Genomic DNA, 27,941 nt, shown 5'->3' with positions numbered 1-27,941 from the left:
TGTATGCTCTTGTCTTACATTTACTGAAATGCTGTTTTTCATGACTTTACTCTTTTTTACTTTGTGTTCAAACTATTCCTTTTGAGCATCAGGAAAGGTCCCCAGGTGAAAAAATATAGTTAGTGCACGGGGCATTAACTTCACCACCAAGCCATCTTAGCATCTGGAGATGGAGAGCGCAAAGGAAGGAGCTAGTTATACCTCAGCAACAGAAAGGCCTTTCAGGTGCTCTAAGAGAATGGAGCAGACCTCTGGTGACTGACCCCCAAATCTCAGGGGTTTAGTTTGGGATCCAGATTCAAATTCTGGTTCCTCCTTTAGCAGCTGGGTGATTTGGGGAACATTAAAAAACAAAAACAAAATCTCCTCTGAGCCTCAGCTTCCTCTTCTGTAAAAGGGGCTGTACTAATATCTATTTCACAGACCGTGGCCAGTATAAGCTTCCCTGGTGGCTCACTGGTAAAGAATCCACCTGCAATGCAGGAGTCACAGGAGATGCAGGTTTGATCCCTGGATCTTCCCTGGATTGGGAAGATCCCCTGCAGGAGGGCATGACAACCCACTCCAGGATTTTTGCCTGGAGAATCCCAGGGACAGAGCAGCCTGGAGGGCTACAGTCCAAAGGGTCGCAAAGAGTCAGACATGACTGAAGTGACTTAGCACATGTACATGGTCAGTATCACATGACCCATAAGTAGTCCTACGTCTGTGCCCAATGCATATCGGTTTCCTTTCCTCTCTTTTATGAAGGAACTCCACCACAGCTCATGCTTCCGTTTAAGGATGAAGAGAGAGCTTACTCCCTATGCTGTTAGGTCTAGACCTTCCTCAAGCCCCAGGAGCCGAGAACTGGGAAAAAATTGGCCAAATCTCTGGAGCTCATGGTGGGAACAGAAAGAGACCAAGGTGACAACTAAACAATGTGATTCTGTGGCTTCCAGGTCAGCTCCTCACAGGCTGCTGGGCCACCCCAGGGAGGTTACTCAGGACATTTACCAAAACAAACAGACCTGTACAAAGGGGGCCTTTGTTAGCTGGCCTCACCCAGGCCACAGGCAACTCTGAAGAAGAGGGAGGGAGCCCAGGGACTGGAGGGAGGGAAGGTGGGCTCAGGTGTATGGCCTTCCCCCAAGCCTCTTCCCCATCCCGCCCCACCACATGGAACTTTCTAGGGTCCCCACAATCATTCAGTCCATAAAGCCTCCCATGGAGGAGCTGACTTTCCGCCGACTGCAGCTCTGCCCAGAGTTAGCACCTGATACTCAGAGGGTTTATAATCAGCCAGCTCTGTGGTGAGTACCCCACGAAGTTCCTCCTGTAAGCCTCTCATCATAGGTGCTGTCATTACCACCGTTTTCTAGTTTTCCAGCTGCATTAGCTGAGGCTTAAGAGATCAAGTCACCAGACCTGGGTCAGGGGTTCCTAGTGGCAGAGCTCGGACTGAGGCCAGATCTGTGCATATGGCTGCTGCACCACACAGCCCCCTTCCCCCTGGGTTTTTATCTGCTTAGGGAAGGGAAGCCTGGCATGCTGCAGTCCATGGGGTTGCAAAAAAGTCGGACAGGACAGAGCAAATGAACAACAACAGGGAAGGGAAACTGAGGCTCAGAACAAGGAAAGGAGTACAGTCACCTTCTGCAGTGGGAAGGTGGGGAGAGAGGGTCATTCCTGGGCCTTGCGGTCCTGGGAGGCGAGCATCCTCTGAGGGGGCCGCCCAGAATCTGGAACCAGTGAGGAAAAGCCAACCAGCTTCAAGGGTGAGACCCCAAACCATAGGGACCTCCCGCTTCAGCCATCCTGAGGTTCCCTGAGGCAAGGGGTGGGGAGGGGTGAGAGGCTGGGCCCCAGGCCACTGACCTGTGCTTCTGTCTCATACGGGCAACCACCAGGCCACTATCTTCTCTCTTAGGTGAGAGGGTCTGTGGGTTCCTCAACCCTGTGCATGCCACTCCACTCCACGGCCCCAAAGTGATGGCCACAGAATCTCCCACGAAAACTCCACACATATCCCTAAGTTAAGGGATGGACGGACGGGCTGGGGGCAGGCAATAAGAGCCAAAGGAGACCTGGCTGCCCAGGAAGTCAGTGCCCAGGCAGCCGCAAGTGTTCACCAGGCCAGAGGAGGAGGAAGCACGAGTGCAAATATGAAAATATGAGCAGGAGCGGGAGAGGCCACGGTTATTGACCACAGTTTCACTGGGACGGGACCCAAGAGGGGAAAGGGGGGCAGGAGGGGCCAACTAGAACTGGCCTGTGCTGCCTAGAAGGGGCCAACCCTGGGCATCGGGCTCCCCCTGCTGGACACCCAACCTCCCCAAGTGGAGAAGCTTAAGGTACGAGGAGTCGCTTAAATTCTTCAACTCCCCTCAAATATGGGGGAGGGGCGGGGGACGAGACCAGGCTAGATTGAATATTTACATCATGCATGGCTGATGAACTTTTATTTTAGACTTGGCACAGGGACTGTCAGACAGAGGAAAGGAAAGGAACAGCTGAGACCAGGCTCAAAGCAGGGGATATACACAGACCCCATAACATAACAGGACAAGGTAGAGAAGGGCACTCCAGCACCCTCTCCTGCAAGTGGCCACAAGGCTAGCACTGTGCCTTCCTGCACCCTGGCTTAAGGAAGCCCGTGGGGGTTGGGGGTGGTCAACACCCAGAGGGCCGCTCTTAGAGGAGGCAGTCAGTAACAGACGCCAAAGCACACACCCATACAGTGGAATGAAGCGGTTTACAGAGTTGCAAGCTCAATGGCCAATGTATGCAAACAGTCAGTTCTCTGATCCTGGCTTAGTCACAGCAAACATTTGCCCAGCCTGGCGCCTCTCCGCAGCCTGGAGGCCACTCATCCACGTTACCCCTGGTCACCAGACTTGTGCTCGAAGAAGACTATAGCTCAGCACAGGCCTCAGCCAAATGCTACCAAAGAATCCAGCTGCAGAAGTGGTTGGTTTAGAGGTTGAGGCTAATCTGGTTACCTGGAAGCAGGGGTGGTCCTGTTTAAAGCAGTGTGGGATTCAATGGGTCTGGGGTAGGCTCCCAAGGGAAGCCAAAGGTGCTGGCCTGTGGACTACACTGCAAGTGAATCAAAGTCGCTTAGTCATGTCTGACTCTTTTTGACCCCATGGACTATATAGTCCATGGGATTCTCCAGGCCAGAATACTGGAGTGGGTAGCCTTTCCCTTCTTCAAGGGATCTTCCCAACCCAGGGATCAAGCCCAGGTCTCCTGCATTGCAGACGGATTCTTTACCACCTGAGCTACAAGAGAAGCCCAATGCAAGTAGCAAGGATCTATTAACAGGGGCTCTCAACCTTGGCTACACAGAATTCCCAAGGACCTTTGAAATGTCCCCAAGTCTAGGCTGCACTCACACTGGTCAAATCACCTCTGAGAGTGGGACTGAGCAGCAGGGTTTTTAAAGCTCCTGGGTAATTCCAGTGAAAACCAGTGACCTAGGAGTCATCATCAGTAGGGGTGGAAGGGAGGTAAAGGGATGTGTGTCAGAAAAGTACAAGCTCTATTATTTAATTTTATATCTGGAAAGTGAAATACATATAAATGTATGTATATATGTATTTCACGTACATATGTGCTGTGCTAAGTCACTTTAGTCGTGTCTGACTCTTTGCGACCCTATGGACGGTAGCTCACCAGGCTCCTCCGTCCATGGCATTCTCCAGGCAAGAATACTAGAGTGGGTTGCCATGCCCTCCTCCAGGGGCTCTTCCAGATCCAGGGATTGAACCTACATCTCTTACATCTCCTGCACTGGCAGGTGGGTTCTTTACCACTAGTACCGCCTGGAAAGCCCTCACATACATTGAGTTTTTATAAACAAATATGGAAAGTAAGGCCTGATGAGAATCTTCCTGACCCACAGGTACTAGCATGAGTTCCTTCTACAAAACTCCTGTCAGGGAAAGAACACTCACTAACTAACCTACTCCCTCTTAGGCAGCTCCAATTGTTTGAAATTTCTTCCCATATTGAGATGAAATCTAACTTCATCTAACTTCCACCTATGGGTCCTTTAGAGCTACAGAGAATAAATTTAGTCTCTTTTCCATATTGCTCTTCTTCAGATAATGGAGGGCAGCTATCAGTTGGGTAAGAGGTTTAAAAATATCCTATTAGTAAATGAGTTAGTTAAGGTTTGTTATAAGCACATCAATTCTGACTTGGTTTAAGCCAAGAAAAAATAAATCTCTCTTTTTTTTTTTACAGACAATGGGTTTTCTGAGGTAGAAGGAGGAATTGGACAACCCCAGGTGTGGGAAGTAGGGATCCGTGGATCATTCAGAGAATTGCAAGAGCAGCAGCCAGAAGTTGCTGTTTCTAGGCCACCATTATTTACTTGGCTATAACAGCTCCTATGCTCTGAGTCTCTAGATTCCAAATTTTAAATATGAAAGAAAAGAAAAACCAACTGGCTAGATTGCCTCGGGTGCTTCTGCTGGGACCAATGGGCTCTGGTCAGACTCTTGTCATGTGATAACAGACAAGACTGCTGGGCCCCACCCCCTGTCACACCAGCCCCACTCCTACAGGGAGCTAGTCCAATAAATCATAGTTAAGGTTGAGAAGATAATCACGAGATTTTCCATTTGTGATGGTCTGTGCCACTGTTAAACTCCACTAGACTAGCTGACTACGGAGAATTCCAAGGGTAAACACTGAAGGGCCCTGAATATAAGAGGCAGGAAGGGAAATGGGTTGAGTTTAGAAGGGTCTGGCCCCACATCCCATACCCTCTCTGGGGCACTGGCTCCAGCTCCACTCAGTGCCAACAGACTGGGAGTCAGGGCGCAAGTCTCTCATAGACCCAGTCTTCCTCGCCTCGGTGGGTCATGGGCCCCAGAGGGGAGTCTCCGGTTAGTAGGCCTCGTCGAAAGACGATCCGGTCGTGCAGGCGGTTGGTTTGGCCCTGCCAGAACTCCATCACCTGTGGGTACAGGATGTAGCCACCCCTACAAGGAGAAGTAGACGGTTTGGTGCTCTGCATTTTTCTAGCCAGGCAACCCTCACCACCCTCCACGCCATCCCAGGGTCCCGTGAAGGAAGCTGCTGGCATGCATCTGACAAGGGTTTCCAGGGACGAGTATATCTGTAATTCCAAGCATGGCTTCAAGGAAGCATGAGGGTCCCAGTGTCCCTTTCTAGGTGACCCCCCCATATCACTCACCAGTATTTTGGCTTTGGCACCTCTTGTTCCTGGTAGAGTTGCTCCAGTTCCTTATTTTTCTTTCTCAGATACTGTCCAGGGGAAGGAAATGAAGGAAGGGCCAGACTCAGTCAGTGATTCATTTAATCACCACTTACAGGGCCTGTGCTCCGTGCCAGGTGCTGGGGATACAGGTGACCTTCGGGGGCACAGTTCAACAGGAGGGTCAGACAGACACAGGAGGCCTGACCCCTGCTCCCCATATTCACATTCCCCAGGGAGACTATCCATTTCACTTTTCTGGAGAGAGAGGGCCCTGGCATCCCCTGGGGACAGCCTCTGGGGCTGAGCCAAGGCACCCACCACTCAAAGGACTAAGGAGAAGCCCCACTCACCTCCCGATCCGGGATCACGGAACTCTGGTGACTGACCACAGCCCCAATCTGGCTGCTTTTGGGGCGGGAGTGGAAGTAGCATTCAGCCTCCTCCTCAGGCAGCTTCTTCACGGGCCCCTCCACACGCACCTGCCCAGGGATGGCCCTGGTTAGATAGCATTCAAGGCCACCTGCCTTCCCGATCAGCACTGGCTCCAGTCTTCTTTGTTCTTCTCTTTATCCACTGCCCCATTGTGCCTGACTCCAGGTAGCCCAGCTAAGTGAGAGTCATTTGAAAGGCAGGATGTTTACGCAGCCTGGGGACCTTCACCAGGTCCATCCATAAACTCACGCCCCTCCTACCTCCAGTCCACCCCTGGCTGTCCCAGGAATGCTCACTCACCTGACGGTGCAGGGGCTCCCAGTAGAAGACAAGGGAAGCAAAGGGATTCGAGTCCTGGAAATGGAAGAGAATCCACAGACGGTCATCAGGACAGCAGAGAGGAGGCCTGGGCACAGGGGGAAGCTAGGGGGTCTGTACCGCGCAGGCCCACTGCAGATGCATTTACTGTAGCATCTTGTTAAGTCCCCAAAGGTGGGCCTACTTTTACAGGTGTGGAGATAGGCTCAGAGAGGTTCACTAACACTCCCAGGTTCACAGAGTCAATGGAAGACCTGCGCTGAAACCCTCAGCCAGAGGGACTCCAAAGTGAGGCTTGCCATTTCTCTCACCCACAGATTTGCAAATCCTCTGAAATGCACATTTGACTGCACTGGACTTGGGGGAGAGCTACTCATTTTAGATTCATTAACTGAACGCATACGAAGTGCCAGCTCTGTGCTCAACACCAGGAGAGGTGCTGGGGGTTTAACAGAGACATCTCAGAAGCAGCCCCGCCCCCACGGAGCTTACCATTTAGCAGAGGACATAAACATTAATCACATAATCCCCCAAATACATGCAGTTAGAAACTAAAACAATGGCAGAAAGGAAATTTGTAAATTATAGTGACCAAAGTGAGAGGGGCTGGCTCAGCCTGGGAATCCAGAGGCTTCCGTGAGGAGGTGACGTGGGGGCTGAGACCCGAAGAAACAGGAGCTACTCAGATAAACAGCTAGGGAGGTGGAGGTGCTTAAAGCTTGCCCTCATTCACAGCAGAGAGAAGGCAAGTGCAAAGGCCTCTAGTCAGGACAGTGCCTGAGCGTGGCTGGCAAGTGGACTTGGGCAGGGGTGGCATGAGTAGGCGACCAAGAAGCCAGGGCTGGACCCTGCAGGCCCAGGAAGGGTTTACCGTGAACCCTCACCAGCTCTTTTCCCTTTCGACTCTCGAAGTTAGTGAAGAAGCGGAAGCCATCCTTGCCAAAGCCCTTCAACAGCACCATGCGGGCAGACGGTTTCCCATCTCTGGGGCAAAGAGCAGAGCACTATGGTGAGAGACCCTCCCCACAGGATGTCTGAGCACCCCTACACCTGTGCCCCCTTATTCTGCACTCTCTGGGCACTCAAGCTGCCCATGGGAATTTGTCCCAGAGATGCAAGCATGACACCATTGCCTAGGGCCCTATAATGGACTGAACTGGGTTCCACTAACATTTTTGAAGCCCTCACCCACAATGTGACTGTATGTGGAGATGGGACCTTTAGGGAATGATTAAGGTTAAATGAGATCCTAAGAGTGGGACTTTAATCCAGTAGGACTGGTGTCCTTATAAGAAAAGGAAGAGACACCAGAGAACTCCCTCTCTCCCTGCATACACAAAGGGAAGGCCATTCGAGAACACAGCAGAAAGGCAGCCATCTGTAAGCCAGGACTCTAGAGAGGCTTTGCTAGAAACCAACTCGAAACCAACTCTGATAGCACCTTGATTTTGGACTTCTGGCCTCCAGACCTGTGAGAAAACAAGTTTCTGTTACGCCACCCAGTCTCTGTTAAGGTGGCCCAAGCAGACTAGCTCGGGGGGGTATCCAGGGGCACAGTACAAGAGCCTTGGCTCCAAAGCCTTACACTTTAGTGAGGAGGGGAAGAAGAGTTGAATAAGAGGCTAATACAAGAGATGTCTCAAGGGATTTATGACTGATTGTCAAATGAATGATACAAACCAGCACTGTGCTAGATTTTAAGAGAGGGAGATGGCTTTATGGAGATCTACCTCCCCAGATGGGAACTGGGGAGACTGGGAGCTGAGGGAGACAAGGGTGTGTGTACTGGGAGGTGGAAGCATCAAGGGCAGAGGTGAATGAGGCACTACGTTTTATCACTAAATGGAATTGAGTCAAGTCTAATCTTTGGTTTACAGGTAAGGACACCGAGGCCCAGAGAGGACAAATTACTTGCCTGAGGCCACACAGCATGTTAATAATAGAACTAGTCATAAAGTTGTCATCCATCAAACTGAGAGCTTCCTAAGTTTGCTACTTCATCTGCACCCACCTACAGAAGGGCCCACGGCTATGCCTACCTTGTACACGTAGCCAGACACATGGCGTTGGCTTCCATTATGTCAGGACACTGAACAGCCTCCTCGAACCAGGCAGCAAACTGCTTCACAGGGTCCAGGGAGGTCAGATGAGTCTCCTCAAATGCCTGGGAAGGGAGAGTTTTATTTCATTTTACAAACACATGGAGTGTCTACTGTGTACATAGCTCTGTTCTAGGCACTTTTCAAGTGTTAACTCATTTAGTCCTCATAACAAAAACCCATCCCCAGGAAGGTTCTGTTAGCCTCATCTTATAGGTGAGAAAACAGGTACAAAATGGTGAATAATTTGACAAATCAGGGTTTCATATCACGGGTGTCAAACCTATTACCTGGGAAGCCTAAAAACAAAAAACAAAAAACTCCTGGGCTCCACCCAGTAAATTCTCATTCAGCAGGTCAATTGCAGAAAGGGGGACCCCTTCCAGGGCCTGAGGGCGGGCTCTTGTCTGACACTCAGAAACGAATTGTCCAAGGAGGTACACTTGCTGTCAAAACAAGACTTTATTGGGACGGAGGGCCCGGGTGGCAAGCAGCAGGGGAAGGGAACCCAGGAGGACTGCTCTGCCACATGGCTTACAATCATGTTTCATGGTGATGCTGTTGGTTTCTGGGTTGTCTCTGGCCAATCATTCTGACTCAGGGTCCTTCCTGGTGGCACGCACGTTGCTCAGCCAAGATGGATTCCAGTCAGAAGGATTCTGGGAGGTGGGTAGGACATACAGACTGTCTCCTCTCTCCTTTTGACCTTTCTCAATTCTTCTAGTTGGTGTTAGCTTGTTAGTTCCAGGTTCTTTCCCAGGACCTCTGGTTTAAGATAACTCACGCAAGTGGTTACTTTGGGGCCTGGCCTGGGTGGGCAGTTTGGGTCAGTGGTTCCCCTAACAAGTCTGAGATTTAATGAAAAACTGCATGTTTCACAAGCATTTCTGGAAATGTTCACATGTAACTAGATTTGGTAACCAGGCTCTGGGCCCTAATTCCAAAATAGTTCTCTTGGTTTCTCATCTGAGGAGAGAAAAAGAAGATCCAGGAGCTTTCTCCTGCACCCCTAGGTAAGTTATTCCTCCTCCTCAAAGTGTTATTTATTTATCAAACATTTATGGGCTTCCTGGGGTCCAGTGGTTTAAAACCCACCTGCCAATGCAGGGCGCTGGGTTTTGATCCCTAGTCTGGGAAGATCCCACATGCCGGGGGGCAGCCACTAAGCCCATGGCCTGCAGCTATGGGAAAACCGCACACCTAGAGCCCCACGCTCCCCAGTGAGAGAAGCCTTTGCCCAAGGAAGACCCAGAGCAACCAAAAATAGACAAAATAAATTAACTAGTTACATTTAAAAACAACAACAACAACAAACATAAGCTTTCCAAGTGGCTCAGTGGTAAAGAATCTGCCTGCCAATCCAGGAGACACATGTTCTAATCCCTGGGTTGGGAAGATCCCCTGGACAAGGAAGTGGCAACCCACTTCAGTATTTTTGCCTGGGAAATTCCATAGACAGAGGAACCTGGTGGGCTTCAGTTCATGGGGTCGCAGAGTTGGAGACAACTGGTGACTAAACAAGCTGATTATCACTGTTCTAGGCACTTTTCTCGGGAGAAGGCAATGGCACCCACTCCAGTACTCTTGCCTGGAAAATCCCATGGACGGAGGAGCCTGGTAGGCTGCAGTCCATGGGGTCGCTAAGAGTGGGACACGACTGAGTGATTTCACTTTCACTTTTCACTTTCATGCACCGGAGGAAATGGCAACCCACTCCAGTGTTCTTGCCTGGAGAATCCCAGGGACGGGGGAGCCTGGTGGGCTGCCGTTTATGGGGTCGCACAAAGTCTGACACGACTGAAGCGACTTAGGGGCAGCAGCAGCAACAGGCACTATACTAGCTTTACTACTTTGGCCACCTGATGCAAACAGTCGACTCATTGGGAAAGATCCTGATGCTGGAAAGATTGAAGGCAAAATGAGAAAGTGGGCAAAAGAAGAGGGCAGCAAAGGATGAGATGGTTAGATAGCATCACCGACTCAATGAACATGAACCTGAGCAAATTTTGGGAGATACTGAAGGGCAGGGAAGCCTAGCCCCGTGCAGTCCATGGGGTTGCAAAGAGTCTGACGCAACTTGTCGACTGAACAGCAGAGGTATTTTACAAATATCAAAGTCCATAACATCCCCGTGAGGTCAGTGATATTACTTGTGAAGTAAGGAAACTGAGACCCAGAGAAGTGAGTAAACCGCCCTAGAAGTGCGCCCAACGACCGGCAGGATTCCTTCCAGGCAACCCCCGAATGAGCGCCCTGAGTGACTATAACGAGCTGCCTTTGGAGTCCACCTTCATACTGGTTTCTCCAGAAACCCTCCCCCATTGATTGTCTTTGAACCCCCGCTTCTCCCATAGGGGTAACCCCGAGCCCCAAGAGGTGGATCAGAAACCCCAGAGGATCCCTTCCATGCCCCTCCCCTCGGGAGATGACTGCGGAGGCCCTGCAGGGCAGCGGCACCTCTGGGTCCCCGCGGTAAGTCTTGCGCATCGGTCCCAGGTCCATGGCAGCACCGCGGCTGCAGAGGTGGCGGAGGCAGCGGGGCCACTCGGCAGGTCGCCCAAACGTCACGATGACGCTCCGCAGCCAGAATATCATGAGGCCGCTGGCCACGTGACTCGGCGTGGCTCCGCGCTGGGTTCCGTTGCGTTCGGAACCAGTATCTTAGCCGGGGAATCTCCCGGCAAGGAAGAATTTATCAGTCACCAAGCCAGGCCGACAGCCTAAGTCCTCCGAGCCACTGGGAGCCAATGGGAAGCCAGAGTCGGTGGAGGGAGCCGGGAGCGGAGAGGCCATTGGTTGGAGTTTTCCAGGAGCGAGGCCAATTAGAACAAGAACAGAGGAACCCGGCAGCCAATGGACGGCGCCTCCCGGGGCGGGAGCAAAGAGACAAGGAAATGCTGTCACCGAGGTTAACACGCACGTGGAGGTTTGTTAAAGGTATAGGGACTGCAGCGGCCCAGGCGGGAGGGGCAAGGGAGGAGCCCCTGGGGGCTTGTGGAGATAGTCAGTATTAAGAGGCCCGCCCCTAGCAGATGCCCGAAGGCTAGCTTAGAGATTGGCGGTCTGCAAAGGACAAACGGAAAATGGAATTAGGGGCCAGACTCTGAGGCAAAGTGTAGTGGAGACACAGAAAGGGGCGATCTGGTGGGGGGATGAAATTTGGGCTCGAGAGTGGGAGAGGCTGAAATGTGACTTCGGGTCTCGTGGGATAGGCGTGTGTATATAGTGTGTGAGTATGGGGAGGTACTCTGGTGTCTGGGAGGATCAGTTGGGTCAGGAGGAGACTATGGGTAAGAAAGCAGATGGCCTGATGGGAAAGGGGAAGAGGGAAATGTGGGATCAAACTATCCCAGACGAGAACCATCTTCCTCTTTCAGCTCTGAACTGCTGCTCTCCAGCCTCATTTCTGTAATGCAGGTCAGAGCATGCTCCTCCCTTTCCTCATGGTTTCCTCTTTTGTGGTTGCCCCAGAGCTCATACTACCCAGTGTTCCAGTAGATGGAAAGATTGCCCCACCGCTCCAGGGCCACCTCTCTCTTTGTTGTTTCTCCTTTTTCACATTTTGCCCCTTCTAGGTAGTTGGAGTCACCAACCATAATTAAAGGCACAGGGGAGCAGGTTGCCATGCAAAGTCACTTCCAGGCTGTGGACTAGGGGCTGAGTAATAGGACACTTGCCAGTGCCCATTCCAGCTTTGACTTGGCTGGGCAGCCTAGGGTCAAGGCCTCTCTGTAGTCCTTCCTGAACATCAAGAGGGGGAGCTGCAAGAGCCTTTTAGGCAGGCACCCCAGGCCTGTGTCAGGTAAGGGGAACGTCCCTGCCCTGCCCAGGTGTTTGCATTACTGCCAAGCTTCATTAAGCCCTGCATTAGATGACTGTCATTCTTTATTACGTGCTCGTAGCTTGAGCCAAATGGCATCTGGAAGACAATTTTGCTGCAAAGAAATAATTCATCTCAAGGTTTAATGATGTTGATCAATGGATTCTCCACTGGTTGAAATTTTTTTGTGTGGCCATCATTTTTCTCTATTGACACAACTGAGAGAGAGGTGACTGGACTTTCTTTCTTGTTGAGATTGTTCTTCCACATATGACCATTGCTTCCCTCCTCCCTGCATTTGAACCTGGATAAGCAGTGATTAGTACTCTTCAGCTCACATGATTTTGTTCATGGGGCTACACTCTTAGCACTGCTGGGTTATGCGACCCTGGGCCCAGATTCTGGGGCACGAAGACTAGGATCATTTGAATGACTTGCTTAAAATTTAAAAGCCAAGGGCTCAGTGTAGTGGGGAAGACATGTGTTAAAGACCAGGCACTGAGCTAGGTCTGAGAATATGAAGATAAAGGTGCATGGTTCCTGCCCACAGGGAGCTTACACTCTATAGGGGGAGACAGATCTGTAAACTGAGGATTTACAGGAAGTTTAACAGATGTATCTGCAAGGTAAAGGGAGCAAAAATGAGAACGTGGTCTCCAAGGGTTACGCAGTTGGGAAAGGCTTCATAAAGGGAACAGACGTTTGATTTGTCTTAATGAGTAAGTGTTCTCCAGATGGGGAAAGAACAGTCATTCCAGGAAGAGGGAGTAACTTGAGTGTGATACTGCCAGAGCAAGGTAGTGAGAAAACAGGCCAGGCAAGGAGGCAGGGGCTAGGTGACAGCTAAAGATCAGACAGGTGGCAAGGGCCAGCTTTAGATATCTCTTCTCAGTTTTCATCCTGTGCTGCTGTCGAACCAGGGTGTCTAATTCCTAGTTTTTTAAGGCCAGGTAGCAAGAAAAAGTACTAGATTCTGACAGCCTCTTCCATCCTTGGCTGTTAGTGAGGAAATTTACAACTAGTTGCCCTTTTTTTTTTTTAAACTTGTTGCCTTTTTATATTTCCCCTTTGTCTTGAAGATAATCAGTAGGCTTGTATTATGCTTTTCTGCCTAGTGGAATTTGGTGTCTAGATCACAAAGGGGCCCTGCAGTGCAAACCACAGTGGGGACATGATGCCCGCTGTGGGTGCTGCTCCTCCTGTGACCCCAAGCAAGGGGTTTGACTGCTTGGGAGAAATGAATTTCTTTTTTACTGCTTTTCTTAAATATTTTGCTTACCACCCCCCAACTTTGTAAATTTACTAATCTTTTCTTGGAGGTCTTTAATGAATAGAAGCTATATTGCAATACTGCATTGTACAGAGACACCCCAGTTTCTCAATATGCAGCAAAAGGTTGGAGACATTGTTTGGGGACTATGCCTTGCCTGTTTTCTATTGCCTATTATTTCTTGCCTGTTTTCATAAATGCATAAATGCTTTTGCATTTATGTTCTTAAATCACCATTTTTAGTCTAATTGTTTGATTAAATTATACATTTCAGTTACATCTTGGTGGCTAGATTTTTGTTTGGGGACTTGGCTCTGGTTACCAGTAGGTGATGGGCAAAGGAGGGTGAGGCAGTGGCAGGGAGACATTGGGAGATGCTGTTCTCTAAGCTAGAGCTGGGAGTGGGGAGCCTGATGCCTGAGTTTGGGAAGTATGAAGTGGAGAGGAACGATTTAGCTCAGCAGGATGCCTTTAGGTGAGCTGGGCGGTGAGTGAAAGTGAAATTGCTCAGTCGTGTCCAACTCTTTGCGACCCCATGGACTGTAGCCTACCATGCTCCTCCATCCATGGGATTTTCCAGGCAAGAGTACTGGAGTGGATTGCCATTTCCTTCTCCAGAGGATCTTCCCAACCCAGGGATTGAACCCGGGTCTCCCACATTGTAGACAGACGCCTTACCGTCTGAGCCACCAGGGAAGGTGCTATTCTTTAAAGTGAGGGCATGTTGGAGCAGAGGTTTCAGGGAAAGATGAAGTCGCCATCAGGCCTGTTGAGTGTGAGGGTTTATGGGACAACCACGTGTGGTCAGGTTGAAAAAGCCCTTCTGAAGCTGGGGGAGAGGTCTAGACTGATGGGATGGTTTAGGTGTCATGAGCCTCCAAGGTTGCACTTGAAGCCATAGGGAAGGATGAGAATGTCTGGGAAGGGAGGGGAACCTGGGGGAGTTAATGATGCTTGTGCAGTATAGCCCCCAGCTTTCCAGGGAACCAACAGCAGGCTGAAACCAACCCCAGGTTTACTGGGGGCCCAAATCTCAGGAATTCTCTGGCCCGGCCTTGGGTGAACTCAGCCTGGAGCCTCAGAACGCACAGAGGGTGCTCTGTTGGCAGATGCCTGAACCCTGAGTGTGGTTACCAGGGGACCCAGAGTGGGGTGCAAGGAGGCTAACCCTTACCCAAGTGTCCCACTTGCGGTTATGGGGTTAACCCCTCATGTGATCCTTTTCACGTGCTCACGGGCTGCTTCCCAAATATGTCCCTTCGTTTTCATATGTGTACCCCATGAGAAGCTCCTTCATGGGAAGGACTCCTTAATGTCCCCAGCTCCTTCCCACAATCCCAGCCAGGAAATGCTAATGTGTAATATTTATGCATAATCTGCTTTTCTTAAGCTTCTCTGAACCTGGTGAGTGGAGCTTGGGATTTTGGGCATCTGGTAGGACTGGAGGGATGTTAAGGTTTCCAAGGCTGAGTGAGCTCTGGGGCGTCTATCTTAGCCCCAGCACTGAGTGAGCCACAGGAGCGGGAGGAGGCCTGATGGGGTCTCAGCAGGCCCAAAGGACATGACCTTGTGGCTCCTTAGTTTTATTTAAGGACTCCTGGTCAATTGTCTTGGCCTGACCTATGGTCATTTATTTCCTCTTGCCCAGGATCCCAGTGAGCAGGTATCTAATGCTCGTCTCCAAGCCCTGATTCTCTGCTTCTCCCTCCATTCTTTGCTTTCTTTTCACCCACACTCCTGTTCTTTATTCCATCCTCCCAGGCTCACTTCCTGCTCTTCTACTCCCTGAGGGCCCCTTCACTAGGAAACCCAACTGTCACCTGTCCTGAGATTATTGCAGTTCCTTGAGTAGCAGTTCCCAGCCCCAGAGACCTTGGTCAGATCGCAAAAGGTCCCTGACCCCCAAGTTAGATTCCCTGAATCCACCACCATCTAGACCTCGGCCATGAGCCCCTGATGGGTCCAGTGACCTAAGCTGCTGCAGGTGGCTCCCATCATTAAACTCAAGTGCGGGGCCTCAAAGGGTAATTGTCAAGATGGGCTTAGTAGTTTGAAGGATGCCTGAGGTCTACTTGCTGGTTTAGTTAAGAAAAAATCGTGCCCGATGTGCCTTCAGGAGAGGAGCGTCTTTCCCAGACCCCTTTTATTCAGCCTCATAATCCTCGTATCTGGGATGGGTGAGCTGCAGCATTGAGCATCACTGAACAGACAAGAGAGGTGGCCTTGGAGCACTGGACCCTGGGCGGGGAACTCCGACTGTGTGACCCCCACTCTCACGCTGCTGGGGGTGGCCTGATGGGGGTGTCATTTTCAACCAGGGCCAATCAGGTGTCCTGGGGAGGCCTCTGGCCTGGAGTGAGCTTGGGCTGCATCACTTTAACAGTCCCCACCCCTGCAACTCTTGTCTCAGTAAGGGATAGATTGAAGCAGATGAGGCCTAATTACCACTGGGTCTCTCTGTTCTTTCCTCAGGCCATTAGCCATGCCAGGCAGAATACATCTTCCTGCTCCCCTTCTAACTCAGGCATCCCATAGGAGGTAGAGATGATCAGGTATGTGTCTCACTGGAGAAGGGAAACCCTGAGTGACAGCATGCTGTTCTGCCCGTTAGACTGGCAGAGGACTGGCACCTCATTTCCAAAGGATGCCGAGGAGTCAGGTCAGCTTCCACCCTTGAAGCATAAACCACAGTTCCCAGGAAAGGGTAGTTCTTTGTGCCTGAGAGCAAAGCCGGTGGGGAACATGTGGCAGAAAGAGATCAGTTGTTAACATTCCCCTTCTTTCCGCCAGTCCCAATCCAGAAGATAGTAAGGCAGCTTTCTGGTCACACACTCCATGCTTGAGAGTGGATGAATATACCTCATGTCTTCTGCCTCCTGCCAGTGCAGCGATGAGAGGTGGGGCTTCTGGGCTAGGTAGGAGGCTTCATGTCAGGGATGTCAGTAGTGGGTCTGGTATCACTCAAAGGGCTTAAGTATGCTTGTTGGACGGGCCTCCCTACCTTAATAAAGAAGTCATCAGGGCAGAAAAACCTGTGATGCATCTTTTTATTTCTTCAGCTGATTTGAGAGTGTTCAGGCTCTAAAGACAAGGTGTTTGCCTGCAAAAATGCAGGCTGCTGGTGGCAGAGGAAACTGAGTTAAGGGGGTGGAGAGCTCCAAGCGAGCCCTGCCACTCCTGCACAGAACGCTACCATGGCTGGATCCTTCTGAGGCTGGTTACGAGGAATTGTTGATATAAGAAAAGCACATACCGTTCTCTATATGCTTGAGAACAACTTGTCTCTTCTCCTTCAGGCCAGATGCTCTTCAGGCCCTTCCTAGGTTTAAACACAGGTACTGAACTGGCTCTAATCTCAGCCTGCCTACCATCACGAGGCCGGATCTCCTCATAGCCTTGCCCCATCCCCACCCCTCCAGAAATTCAGATCTGCAGTAAAAACCAAAATTAGCCTGCTGCCTTCCCTGGGGTGCTGGGATGAGGGGATAGAAGAAAAACAGAATCTGTGGCCAGGGTTCTCTCTCGAGCTGGGTTCTGGCCTGGCCCTCCACTCTGGGAAGGGATCTTGGGGAATTGTTTTCTCCAGATTCTTTAGCCTTCTGCAAGTGAATGAGGTGAAGTCCTTTTGGGTTTCTCTCCCAAGCTTCTTATTAACGGGCTCGGAGGCCAAAGCTCTCCTCCAGGGGTTGGAGAGTTGAGTGGAGGAATTCACATGCTGGTAAGGAAGGCATTGCTATTGACTTGAGCCTGTGGACAGAGTCTGCCTGCTTTGATCTGGGCAAAACCAGGCAAAACAAAGCAGAAACTCCTGCACCAAGCCCAGCCCTCTGGAGTCCCACCAGGTGGTCTGGGGGCTTGTGCCAAAGCCAGGTCCATGTGGCTGAGGCCCTTTCTGGGCTGCGTCCTGGATTTGCCAAGGGCAGAAGGGCAAGGCCCCACCCTGGTCCCAGTGTGGATTGCTCTGAAGAGACCAGGGCTCCCTTCTCAGGATTCCCTGCTACCAGGGAAAAGACAAAGGAAGCTGCATTGCCAAGTTGCAGATTTTGCCTCAGGCAACTAAATTTATTAGCAAGAAAAAATTTTTGTCAGCCCAGCGCTGACCAACAAAGTACATCGTTAATAAAGGATAACAAATCTGTCACTTAATTCATAAAACATACCTCAAGCAGTTACAACTAAAAATAAAGTTGGATTTTTGTTTTAATTTAAAAGCCTCAAAAATAACAAGCAATATGTTTTTAAACATGTAGTAGACACAATTGTCTATTATACAATATACACTGTACACAAGTAGGGCTCGGGCTGGTCAGGGTTGGGGAGATGATGGGGAGAGGGAGGAGGTTCAGGATGGGAAGGTGTTTCATCTGAATCCAGATTTGAGTTGAAATGCTGTGTCATTTAGAAAAGAGAATTGCTAAAGTGAGAAAAAAAATTCATATGCTCATCATTGCCCCCCAAAAACCCTAAACTAAAAGCAGGCATGGGGGAGGTGAGTAGCAAGGACAGGAAGAAGGGAGCAATTAAATAAACGTCTTTAAAGCACACACACTACACAGTGTTCATCATCGGAAGTAGAGTATAAGGCAACGCTCTCCATAGAAAAAGGGGGATCAGGGAGTGGGTGGGTAGCTTTACTTTTAAATAGAAAGTTGGAATGTGCTGGAGGAGAGTCAGGGTGGGGTGGGGCGTGTGGAGTGGAGGCGGACTGGCTGCCAGTGGAGCCCTGGGTGCAGGGCCCCGGACGTCCAGGCGCCCGCAGTGGCCGAGGGGGCCAGGGAGGTACAGGAGAGGGAGGGGGCATGGCACGATGCGACTCCGGCAGTGTTGGGGGGAGGGGGCTCACTTTGCTCCTCGACGGAGTGAAATTCATGTTTTTCCTTTGGAAATAAGGGTTCCCACTCGTCCTGATTTAGAACGTCTCATTGGGCATGGCCAGTGTCCATGGTTTGGGCAGGCCAGGAGCTTGTGGTGAGAGGGGAGGGCCAGGGCGGAGCCAAGGGGCTTCAGAAGGAGGTGCATATGGGGCAGCAGAGCCCCTTCCTGTGGGGACAGTCGCACAATAGGAACGGGGGTTGAGGCGGGCCCATGACAGCGTGGGCCTCCTTTCTGCCAGAGGCCCAGGCAGGTCTGCATCTGTGGGGCCTCTGCCTCAGTTGGCCTTACAAGTTCTTCGTGACCAGGTGGGTCTTGTAATGCTTGGTGAGGTGGTCACTCCTCATGAAGCGCTTCTGACACTGGGCACACTCGAAGCGTTTGTCCCCTGGGAAGAGGAGATGCCTGTCACTCACAGATATGTGTCCCTCTGCCTAACCCCGGCTCAAAGCCCTCTCCCCTCTGACCTGCCAGCCTGAGCACTAACAGCCCGAATCACACCCACCAACCGGGCTGGGTTAGCTACTGTTCTGAGTATTGACTCCGAGGCTACAGAGGGTGGGTGAGACCTGCCCCTCCTACTGGCCTCGCGTCCCAGGCCCAGGCCACGTGTCCCAGGCCCAGGCCACGTGTCTGCTCACTGGGAGCATCTGCCAGAAAAGCAGTTCTCAAAGCATGTGCTGTGGACCACTGGAGGCAGCCAGGTTTTAAGTGGTAGATGGATGAACATTTTTCTACTTTATAGTTTTGTATTTATTTGTCAGTACATTAAAACACTTAGTTATGGTCTCAAGTCTGTGATGTGAAAAGTTAATCCTTCATTGGACATAAAAGAGTAAAAATAGTGAAATGATTTAAGGAAAATCATTTGTTAAATAACAGTAGGAAAGCTGGGAGCCAGAGGGCCTGGGCTGAACCAGCTCCACCAGTCACTGGCTATGTGACCCTGCGCCCGCTCCATGCCTCAGAAAATGGGCAAAATCATAGTACTGTTCGCATAGAGTCGTATGGCAATTAAATTACTTAATGAGAAAATGTCTAGGAGATTGCAAGACTGAACATCGACATCTTAGGAATCAGTGAACTAAAATGGATGGGAATGAGTGAATTTAATTCAGATAACCAATTCCTTAGAAGAAACAGAGTAGCCCTCATAGTCTACAAAGAGCCCGAAATGCAGTACTTGGGTGCAACCTCATAGACAACAGCATGATCTTGGCTTGTTTCCAAAGTAAACCATTCAACATCACAGTAATCCAAGTCTATGCCATAACCACTGATGCTGAGGAAGCTGAAGCTGACCAGTTCTATAAAGACCTACAACACCTTCTAGAACTAACACCACAAAAAGATCTCCTTTCCAGTATAGGGGTGGAATATAAAAGTAGGAAGTCAAGAGAGACCTGGATTACAGGCAAGTTTGGCCTTCAAGTACAAAATTAAGCAGGGCAAAGGCTAACAGTTTTGTCAAGAGCACACACTGGTCATAGGAAAAGACCCTTTTCTAAGAACCTAAGAGACAGCTCTATACATGGACATCACCAGATGGTCAACACCCAAATCAGATTGATTATATATTCTCTGTAGACAAACATAGAAAAGCTCTATACAGTCAGTAACAACAAGACCTGGAGCTGCCTGTGGCTCAGATCATGAGCTCCTTATTGCAAAATTCAGGCTTAAATTGAATAAAGTAGGAAAAACCACTAGGCCATTCAAATAGGACCTAAATCAAATCCCTTGTGATTATACAGCAGAGGTGATGAATAGATTCAAGGGATTAGATCTGGTAGACAGAGTGCTTGAAGGACTGACGGTGGACGGAAGTTTGTAACCTGTACAGGAGGTGGTGACCAAAACCATCCCCAAGAAAAAGTAAGAAGGCAAAATGCTTGTCTGAAGAGGCTTTACAAATAGCTGAGGAAAGAAGAGAAGCAAAAGGCAAGGGAGAAAGGGAAAGATAAACCCAACTTAATGCAGAGTTGCAGAGAATAGCAAGGAGAGATAAGAAGGTCTTCTTAAATGAACGATGCAAAGTAGAGGAAAACAACAGAACAGGAAAGACTAGAGATCTCTTTAAGAAAATTGGATATATCAAGGGAACATTTCATGCAAGGATGGGCACGATAAAGGACAGAAACAGTAAGGATCTAACAAAAGCAGACAAGATTAAGAAGAGGTGGCAAGAATACACAGAAGACCTATACAAAAAAGATCTTAATGACCCTGATAACCATGATGGTTTGATCTTTCACCTACAGCCAGACATCCTGGAGTCTGACATCAAGTGGGCCTCAGGAAGCATTACTACAAACAAAGCTAGTGAAAATGATGGAATTCCAGGTGTGAGGAGATATTTAAAATCTTAGAAGATAATGCTGTTAAAATGCTGCAGTCAATATGTCAGTAAATTTGGAAAACTAGGCAGTGGCCACAGGACAGGAAAAGGTCAGTTTTCATTCCAATCCCAAAGAAGGGCAATGCCAAAGAACGTTCAAACTATCGTACACTTGGGCTCATTTCACATACTAGCAAGGTTATGCTCAAAATCCTTCAAGCTAGGCTTCAGCAATATGTGAACTAAGAACCTCTAGATCTACAAGCTGGGTTTAGAAAAGACAGAGGAATCAGAGCTCAAACTGCTAACCTTTGCTGGATCATAGAGAAAGCAAGGGAATTCCAAAAAAAAAAAAAAATCTACTTCTGCTTCATTGACTACTACTCCTTTGACTGTGTGGATCACAACAAACTGGAAAAATTCTTAAAAAGATAATACCAGACCATCTCACCTGTCTCCTGAGAAACCTATATGCAGGTCAAGAAGCAACAATTAGAACTGGACAGGGAACAACTGACTGGGTTCAAAATTGGGAAAGGAGTACAACAAGGCTGTATATTGTCACCCTGCTTATTTAACTTACATGCAGAGTACATCACATGAAATACTGGGCTGGATGAATCACAAGCTGGAATCAAGACTGCTGGGAGAAATACCAACGTCAGATACGCAGATGATACCACTATAATGGCAGAAAGTGAAGAGAAATTAAAGAGACTCTTGATAAGGGTGAAAGAAGAGAGTGAAAAAGCTGGCTTAAAACTCAACATTCAAAAAAACTAAGATCATGGCATCCGGTCCCATCACTTCTTGGCAAATAGAAGGGGAAAAAGTGGAAGCAGTGACAGATTTTATTTTCTTGAGCTCTAAAGTCATTGCAAATGGCGACTGCAACCATGAAATTAAGACACTTGCTCCTTGGAAAGAAATCTGGACAGCATATGAAAAAGCACAGACATCACTTTGCCAACAAACGCCCATCTATTCAAAGCTATCGTTTTTCCAGTGGTCATGTACGGATGTGAGAGTTGGACTATAAAGAAGGCTGAGTGCCGAGAAATTGAGGCTTTCAAATTGTGATGCTAGAGAAGGCTCTTAAGAGTCCCGTGGCGTGCTAGGAGGTCAAGTCAGTCCTAAAGGAAGTCAACCCTGAACACTGGAAGAACTGATGCTGAAGCTGAAACGCCAATACTTCGGCCACCTGATGCAAAGTGCCAACTCACTGGAAAAGACCCTGACGTTAGGAAAGATAGAGGCAAAAGGAGAAGAGGGCAACAGAAGATGGGCTGGTGAGATAGCATCACCGACTCAATGGACATGAATCTGAGCAAACTCCTGGAGAGAGTGGAGGACAGAGGAGCCTGGTGTGCTGTAGTCCATGGGGTTGCAAAGAGTCAGACATGACTTAGAGACTGAACAACAACCACAAAAACATGCTTGGCACAGTGCTTGTTAAATAACTATGCAGCTATGGCAGAAGTCATCAAGGCATGCAGTGCAAGTGACCTCACTGTGGGAAACACTGTGAAAAAGGCAAGGCTTGTGAGAATCTCCCGGGTAGTCCTGCACTGGAGAAGCAGTCTGTACCCTGCGCTCAGTGGGGCAGTATACCGTGGCCAGGCCAGAAATCTCCATGTTGCTGGTGGGGAGCTGACATGGGGTGGGTTGGAGGGCGCTGCAGGGGAGGGAAGCAGACCTGTGTGGGTGCGGGCATGCCGCTGGAGCTCGTCGCTCCGTGTGAACCTCTTGCCACAGAAGAACCAGTTGCAGACAAAGGGCCGCTCGCCGGTGTGCAGGCGCACGTGAGCCCGCAGCAGGGACGTCTTACGGAAGGTCTTGCCGCAGTCGGGGATGTGGCACACGTGCTTCTTCTTGCCCTGCTCTCCAGACCTGGGAATTGGGTTGAAGGTGGGGTAGAGGAACAAGCAGAGAGAGTGGGAGGTAGAGATGGGGCAGGACAGGATAGAGAGAGGACGTGGGGTCAGGCCGGACAGCACAGGAAGGGGAGGAGGCCAGGTGGCAGGAACTGCTGCCTGTCCCCTCTCTGTGTTCCAGAGAGGGCTTGGGGAACAGGGCACACTCTGGGCTGGCCACCTGGCCAGTTGCCTCAAATTACCTCTTGTCCCCGTCCTTGCAGTTGGGACACGTGCAGGCCATGCGGCGCCGCTTTTCCCCAGGCTGGGTCTCTCCAGCCAGGGCCTGTTCCATCTGCAGCTGGATCTGGGTGGGGCTCAGCCCACTGATGGTCAGGTTGTTTCCAGATACATTCTGCACAGTCAGCTGCTGCTGTCCTATGGGAAGGACGGGGGCAGAGTTCAGGGTGAGGAAGCTGAAAGGTGCAGAGGAGGGAGCCTGACCCCTGTCTGGCCTCCTGCACAGGGTGAGGTTGAGAGTCATAGTGGCTAACAGTTTTCAGCCTGCTGTGTGCCAGATACCATTTTAGAGATCTTAAATGTTGGTGATGGACAGGGAGGCCTGGCATGCTGCAATTCATGTGGTCGCCAAGAGTTGGACACGACTGAGTGACTGAACTGAACTGAAGCTTCATAAGCCCATGAAATAGGTACTGCTGCTGCTGCTGCTAAGTTGCTTCAGTCGTATCCGACTCTGTGCGATCCCACAGACGGCAGCCCATCAGGCTCCCCCGCCCCTGGGATTCTCCAGGCAAGAATACTGGAGTGGGCTGCCATCCCCTTTTACAGATGAAGAAACTGAGGCTCACAGTCACACAGCCAGAACTTGTAGAACTTGGCTCTGAACCCAGTCATCAACTTCATAGTCAATGCCCAGAACCACCATGCTACACAGGCTGAAGTCACTTCCAGACACTGCCCACCTGGGTCTTATCTTGAAACGCTTTCCCAGAATCTCCTCCAGCTTTAGGTCCTTGTGAGACACCAACTCTGCTCCCAGAAAAGCATCCAGGAATTATTGTTCATAGAGGGAGAGACAGTGCCTTGCGCTCTGGAGTAAGTCAAGTCCCCCAGGACTTGCACAAAGCCATCAAAGCAGGGGAGTGCCTGCAGGTGAACTCCTCCCAGCTGCTAAACCAAAGGTGTAAAGTGCCCAAAATTCATTTGAAAGGATGAAGGGAGGAGATTCAGACAGATTCAACTACTCTGAATAGTGCCCTTCACCCAGCTAAAGAATGCAATGAACCATTTTTGCTCAGTAACTAGTGTTTTATTAGCTGCAAGGTGGCTTTCATACTGAAGATATTACTAAATATTGCCACCGAACTGAGTGCCATACAAGCCAGTCTTGCTACCAAAGGCTCCCTTCTCTTCTATCAACCTTAAGTCAAGGCTTTTCTTCAAGTACCTTTACCCAGAGCCTCCCTTGAACATGTCTTTGGTCTGCACCAAACTATTTTGTACGCATATGTTAGCTGGAAAGTTTTCCTGAGTGCAACTTATGCTCGCCATCATATTCAAGGTCTTTAGCTGTTGGAAGGGCCAACATGTGTCTTAAACTATCTCACAAAGCTGCCATAAGGACCAAGGAACATGCTTCTGAGATGGAAGGGACCAGGCAAACATCAGGCCCATGTGTGGGACGCACAGGCATGCTGCCCACACCCCGGCCCAGGGGCCTTCCCTCACCGCCAGTGTTGGTGATGGTGACGGGCACGCCCTGGACCTGGACACCATTGATGTTGATGGTCTGCATGGCCTGGGCCGCCGCTGCCAGCTGTGCTGCGTTCAGGCTGATGATGCTCCCAGCAGGAGCGATCTTTGGCAGGGGTCGTTCTTTTCGGAGAATTGCAGCCGAGTGCTTTTTGCTGGTCCCACTCAGATGGGCAGCACGGGACGCGGGGCTGCTACAAGTGGTGGTGGAGGCAGTCGCAGCTGTTGCTGGGGGGCTGTCCTGGACAAGGACCGTCTGTACCTCACCAGAAGGCGTACGGATGTAGACCTGGGAGGGGCCAGAGAGAAAAAGTCAGTGCCCCCTGAGAGTCCTGGCACCTGCCACGTTTCAATGCAACACCATCTCCCTGCCCCAAGAAAGAAATGGGGACCTCTTTGTCCACCCAAGTCTTCTCCAACTAGCCCAGACCTACATTTGCCCGCTGCTGATGCCCAACAAACAGGGCTGATGGCATCCCTGTACTAAGCTGACAGATGTTATCTGCTGATTTGAAACAAAACAGTTTACTTAGCATAGAAAAATATAATGCCAAATCTCCGAACTGAAGAATTAGAAGGCAGCTAAATGATGATCTCACAAAAGATGCACTGTGAATGCTCTTCGAACAAATGAAAACAGCCTTTAGGAGATCCTTTTGCCACAAAGGAATCACTGGGGCAAGTGGTGAGACCTGAATGGAGTCTCTGAATTAAAAGTTAGTGTGCATCCTTGCTGGTTTTCTATGCTTGATGGTTGTGCTGTTGTTATATAGAATGTCCTTCTTGTGTATAAGAATTACACACTTTCTATAAAACATTCGGGAGTAACAGGGGCAAGATGGCAACTTATACTCAAATGATTTGTTAAAAAAAATTCTGCTATGATTTTGATTGGAGTTATTATTTTTTTTGATTGGGATTATTTTTGATCCTTGGATTATTTAGAACCAGATTTCTCAGTTAAAAGCAAACAAACCTCATGTTATCTATTATTAAGTACACATCTCATCCTCAATTTTCTGGTATGTGCCTGCCCCTTTTGAAAATCATTGCTAAAAAAAAAAAATCACTGCTATTTTCTGCATATCTGAAATTTCTGTTACTAGAACATTTTCTTTCTCACAATATAGAGCAGAGTCCAACACACTTTTTCTCTAAAGGGAAGATAATACATACGTATTTTAGGCTACGCAGGTCTTGAGGTCTCTGTCTTACAGTGAATAACCACACAAATTGGCCAGATGTGACCTCAGGACTGAGGACTGCGAATCTCTCTCATAGAGAGTACAGTACACATTTTTAAAAACATGCATATCCTTTGACCCAATTTTAGGAATTTATTTAGTGATAAGATTGGAATTAGCCTAGAAGATCCATAGTTAATAGCTGGGTTTTAGCTGGATAACAGACAGTACCTCAGGAAATATACGATCATTAAAACATGACGTTGTAGCGCTAATCTTTCTGCACATGTATCCTTACTTCCTTAGGAGGACCCCGATTTTAAGCCCTGTCTCCATCAGTCTCAAGACCCGGAACCTTAGGGGAGAGAGGGAGGCACCTGGAGGCTGCAGCACCTGAGCAGTCTTGCCTCAGTTCTTCACCATCAAGGTAGGTCTGATAAGGGAGGCTCACACGTGCTACAACAAATTACACTGATTCATAGAAAGCCACTTGGCAGTGTGCAATATACCAGAAGGGAGGAGGCACTTAAGGGCAGGACTCAGATTTCCTCCCCAGGGTGCTTCTTCACCTGCACAACTCCCTACTGTCATCACTCACCCCGATGCCCTGGTTCTCTCTATAGACAGCTGGATTATAAATTCCTCCATGGCAGAAGCTGGTTTTTTATATTCAAAAAGAAATCCTTATACAATTTTAACTGTAGCCCCTGCTACACATAACATAGTGAGCCAGGGTGGAATAAGGGAAAAAAAGTGTGGGTCTGAAATCTGAGTTGAATCCTGGCTCTTTATGTTGAATCCACTTATTTGTGCTCTATTAGATCTGGATATTAATAATTTCTCTGAGTTTCAGCTTCTCCATCTGCAACATGGGCCTAATCTCTGGCTTTTACTAAATTTACACAAAGTATAAACGCTGCCCTGCAGAGCCATATAAATTTGAATATTACAGCCCCCTAATAAATGCCAAAAGTAAGTTCCTGTTTAGGTCAGCATCACAGATGGATGTATCCTAAATGTTCCTGCTATAAAGCTAGGGAGGGGTGCCTCTTCTGAACTTTTGTCATTAACAATGATTAGCATTTTTCTCATTAGTTTTCTTACTTTATATCAAATTCTATGATTCTGACTAGAATTTTTTCACTCTTACTATCATTCTGAATATGTAGTTCTAGAATAAAAAAACTTTTTTTTTTGCGGCATGTGGGATTTTAGTTCCTCTACAGGCATTAAACCTGTGTCCCCCTGCAGTGGAAGCAGAGTTCTAACCACTAGATTGCCAGGGGAAGTCCCTGAACTTTACATATCTGCCACCTACTCATCCCCCTACCAAAAGACTCCCCTAAAGGAAGTTTTCAAAATATGGGTATATATGCATGTTGTACTTGATTTCTAAAGACAAGCAGTATGTGGCCCTACAATCTGGCAGAAATGGGCCCTTACTACCCATCCCAAACGATCCTGACTCCCAACGCTGAGGTCAGATGGGAAGATGCACCAGCATCACCTAGAAAAGCGAGCCAAGTGGAACGGAGTATCAGCCATTTAGAGCTGAGGAGGAGAGGGAAGTGCTGCGGAAAGGTCAGCGTGATACCTGAGTAGGTGACGGCTCAGCAGCCTGGATCTGGAAGTTCTGGGAGGGCTTCTGGGGGACGGTGGGGAGTGTGGCGGACGCTGCCTGTACCACCCGCAGGGCCTGCTGTGGAATCTGCACCACCTGCTGCTGCTCGGCCTTGGGGGGCACCACCTGGACCTGCTGGACCACGGCTGGCTGGCCCCCGCCGGGGCTCTGAACAATGAGCAGGTTGTTTCCTGCTTGGATAATGTTGTCTGCGGTGGTCTCGATCAGCACCGTCTCCACCTGCTCGGCCACAGCCACAGGGGGCTGGGCGGCAGGAAGACTCTTCTTCCTGGCTTTCTTGTTAGTCTTAGACAGTGGGGCAGGGGGGCTCTCCGTGAGGAGCTGAGTGGCGGCCCCGGGGTCGCTGGTGTTCACGAGGTTGTTGACAGGCAGAGTAAGGGTCACATTGCCACCGCCACCTGTCAGCTTCACCACATTGGCCCCGCTCTGTGCTGGAGTGGTGGTCGTACTTGACTTCTGGACAGGGGCTGGCTTGATGGGGACGGGCTTGTGACTGGACGGGGACGGGGTGATGATGGCTTGGTTGGTGCCAGGGATGATCTGGATCTGGTTGGTCAGACTGGGCTGCACCTGGATGGTCTGAGGACTGCTGGCCTGGATCTGAGGGACCGCCTGGTACTGGATACTGGTGTTCGATCGGGTCCCTTTGTTGACCACGGTGGGATTCTGGATGGCAAACACCAGCTGCCCCCCAGGGTAGGACGTGCTCAGCTGTGACCCCTGAATCTGAAGTATGTTTCCCTTGGAGGACAAGATTCCAAAACTATTCTTGCTGGGGCTGAGAGGGAGAGGGGCGGGTTTGATAGGGACGAGTTTCCGTGGAGTGGGCTGGGGGGGAGCAGGAGGCGTCACCGCAGCTTCAACAGCTGGAGGGCCGATTTTGCTACATGTCGCGGCAAGCAGCGCTAAGGGAGATGGCTGGGAGTCCTGCAAAACACCAGGAGGAGACCAAGAGTGAGATGTGAGGCCTGCTGCCCAGGAGCCCCACCCTTTAGGATCCTCTCCTCCTGGCAGGCTCCTCCCCACCTGACGAGTGGGGTGCCAGCATCCTTCCCCCGCAGTTGTCCCAGTCTCCCCATCCCCAGTGGTTTCTCCACTGAGGAATTAACAGAGAAAAGGTGGAAAGTG

At 49.7% G+C, this 27,941-nt stretch overlaps 2 protein-coding genes and 1 long non-coding RNA gene across 8 annotated transcripts in view; 1 reads left to right on the top strand and 2 right to left on the bottom strand.

Annotated features, from left to right (window-relative positions):
- Positions 1-2,424: 2,424 nt before the first annotated feature.
- Positions 2,425-10,789, bottom strand: PNPO (pyridoxamine 5'-phosphate oxidase). 4 transcript variants are annotated; one of them, XR_015147678.1, is made up of 7 exons: positions 10,519-10,789; positions 8,002-8,126; positions 6,847-6,946; positions 5,945-5,998; positions 5,563-5,818; positions 5,189-5,366; positions 2,425-4,973 (listed from the first exon to the last, which is right to left on the bottom strand). XR_015147678.1 is itself a non-coding variant. In XM_086358016.1 (7 exons), exons 1-7 carry the CDS (start codon positions 10,654-10,656, stop codon positions 4,805-4,807), a joined length of 786 nt encoding a protein of 261 aa, XP_086214142.1. In that variant the 5' UTR covers positions 10,657-10,789; the 3' UTR covers positions 2,425-4,804. The 4 variants fall into 4 exon arrangements, 1 of the variants encoding a protein (XP_086214142.1); XR_015147677.1 differs by having other exon boundaries at positions 5,189-5,259; XR_015147676.1 differs by having other exon boundaries at positions 5,563-5,691.
- A 33-nt stretch (positions 10,790-10,822) lies between these two features.
- On the top strand, positions 10,823-26,371 carry LOC147351780 (uncharacterized). The gene is made up of 2 exons (XR_015147680.1): positions 10,823-10,998; positions 25,478-26,371. It is a non-coding gene; the product is annotated as an uncharacterized LOC147351780 (long non-coding RNA).
- SP2 (Sp2 transcription factor) overlaps positions 17,186-27,941 on the bottom strand; it is a 31,370-nt gene continuing 20,614 nt past the window's right edge. For all 3 annotated transcript variants that reach the window (XM_086358013.1, XM_086358014.1, XM_086358015.1), the window contains exons 3-7: positions 26,766-27,740; positions 23,964-24,276; positions 22,478-22,652; positions 22,058-22,251; positions 17,186-18,411 (exon numbers count right to left, since the gene is read on the bottom strand). In XM_086358013.1, coding sequence (XP_086214139.1) covers positions 18,311-18,411; positions 22,058-22,251; positions 22,478-22,652; positions 23,964-24,276; positions 26,766-27,740 — 1,758 coding nt within the window. In that variant the 3' untranslated portion in view covers positions 17,186-18,310. The remainder of the gene's footprint in view (positions 18,412-22,057; positions 22,252-22,477; positions 22,653-23,963; positions 24,277-26,765; positions 27,741-27,941) is intronic.

This window comes from Bos grunniens, chromosome 19 (genome assembly GCF_055505025.1).
Source record: "Bos grunniens cultivar Pamir isolate PY7600 chromosome 19, Bosgru_T2T1.0, whole genome shotgun sequence".
Taxonomy (NCBI): domain Eukaryota; kingdom Metazoa; phylum Chordata; class Mammalia; order Artiodactyla; family Bovidae; genus Bos; species Bos grunniens.
This window is presented reverse-complemented; position numbering and strand designations above follow the sequence as displayed.

What these genes read in the sequence shown, in the direction of transcription:
- PNPO (XM_086358016.1), bottom strand. Translation starts at nt 10,656, where the DNA reads ATGATATTCTGGCTGCGGAGCGTCATCGTGACGTTTGGGCGACCTGCC. An exon ending in CCGTGATCCCGGATCGGGAG is followed by an intron (nt 5,260 to 5,562) that starts GTGAGTGGGGCT and finishes TCCCCTGGACAG; the next exon opens with TATCTGAGAAAGAAAAATAA. An exon ending in GTGCCAAAGCCAAAATACTG is followed by an intron (nt 4,974 to 5,188) that starts GTGAGTGATATG and finishes TTCTCCTTGTAG; the next exon opens with GGGTGGCTACATCCTGTACC.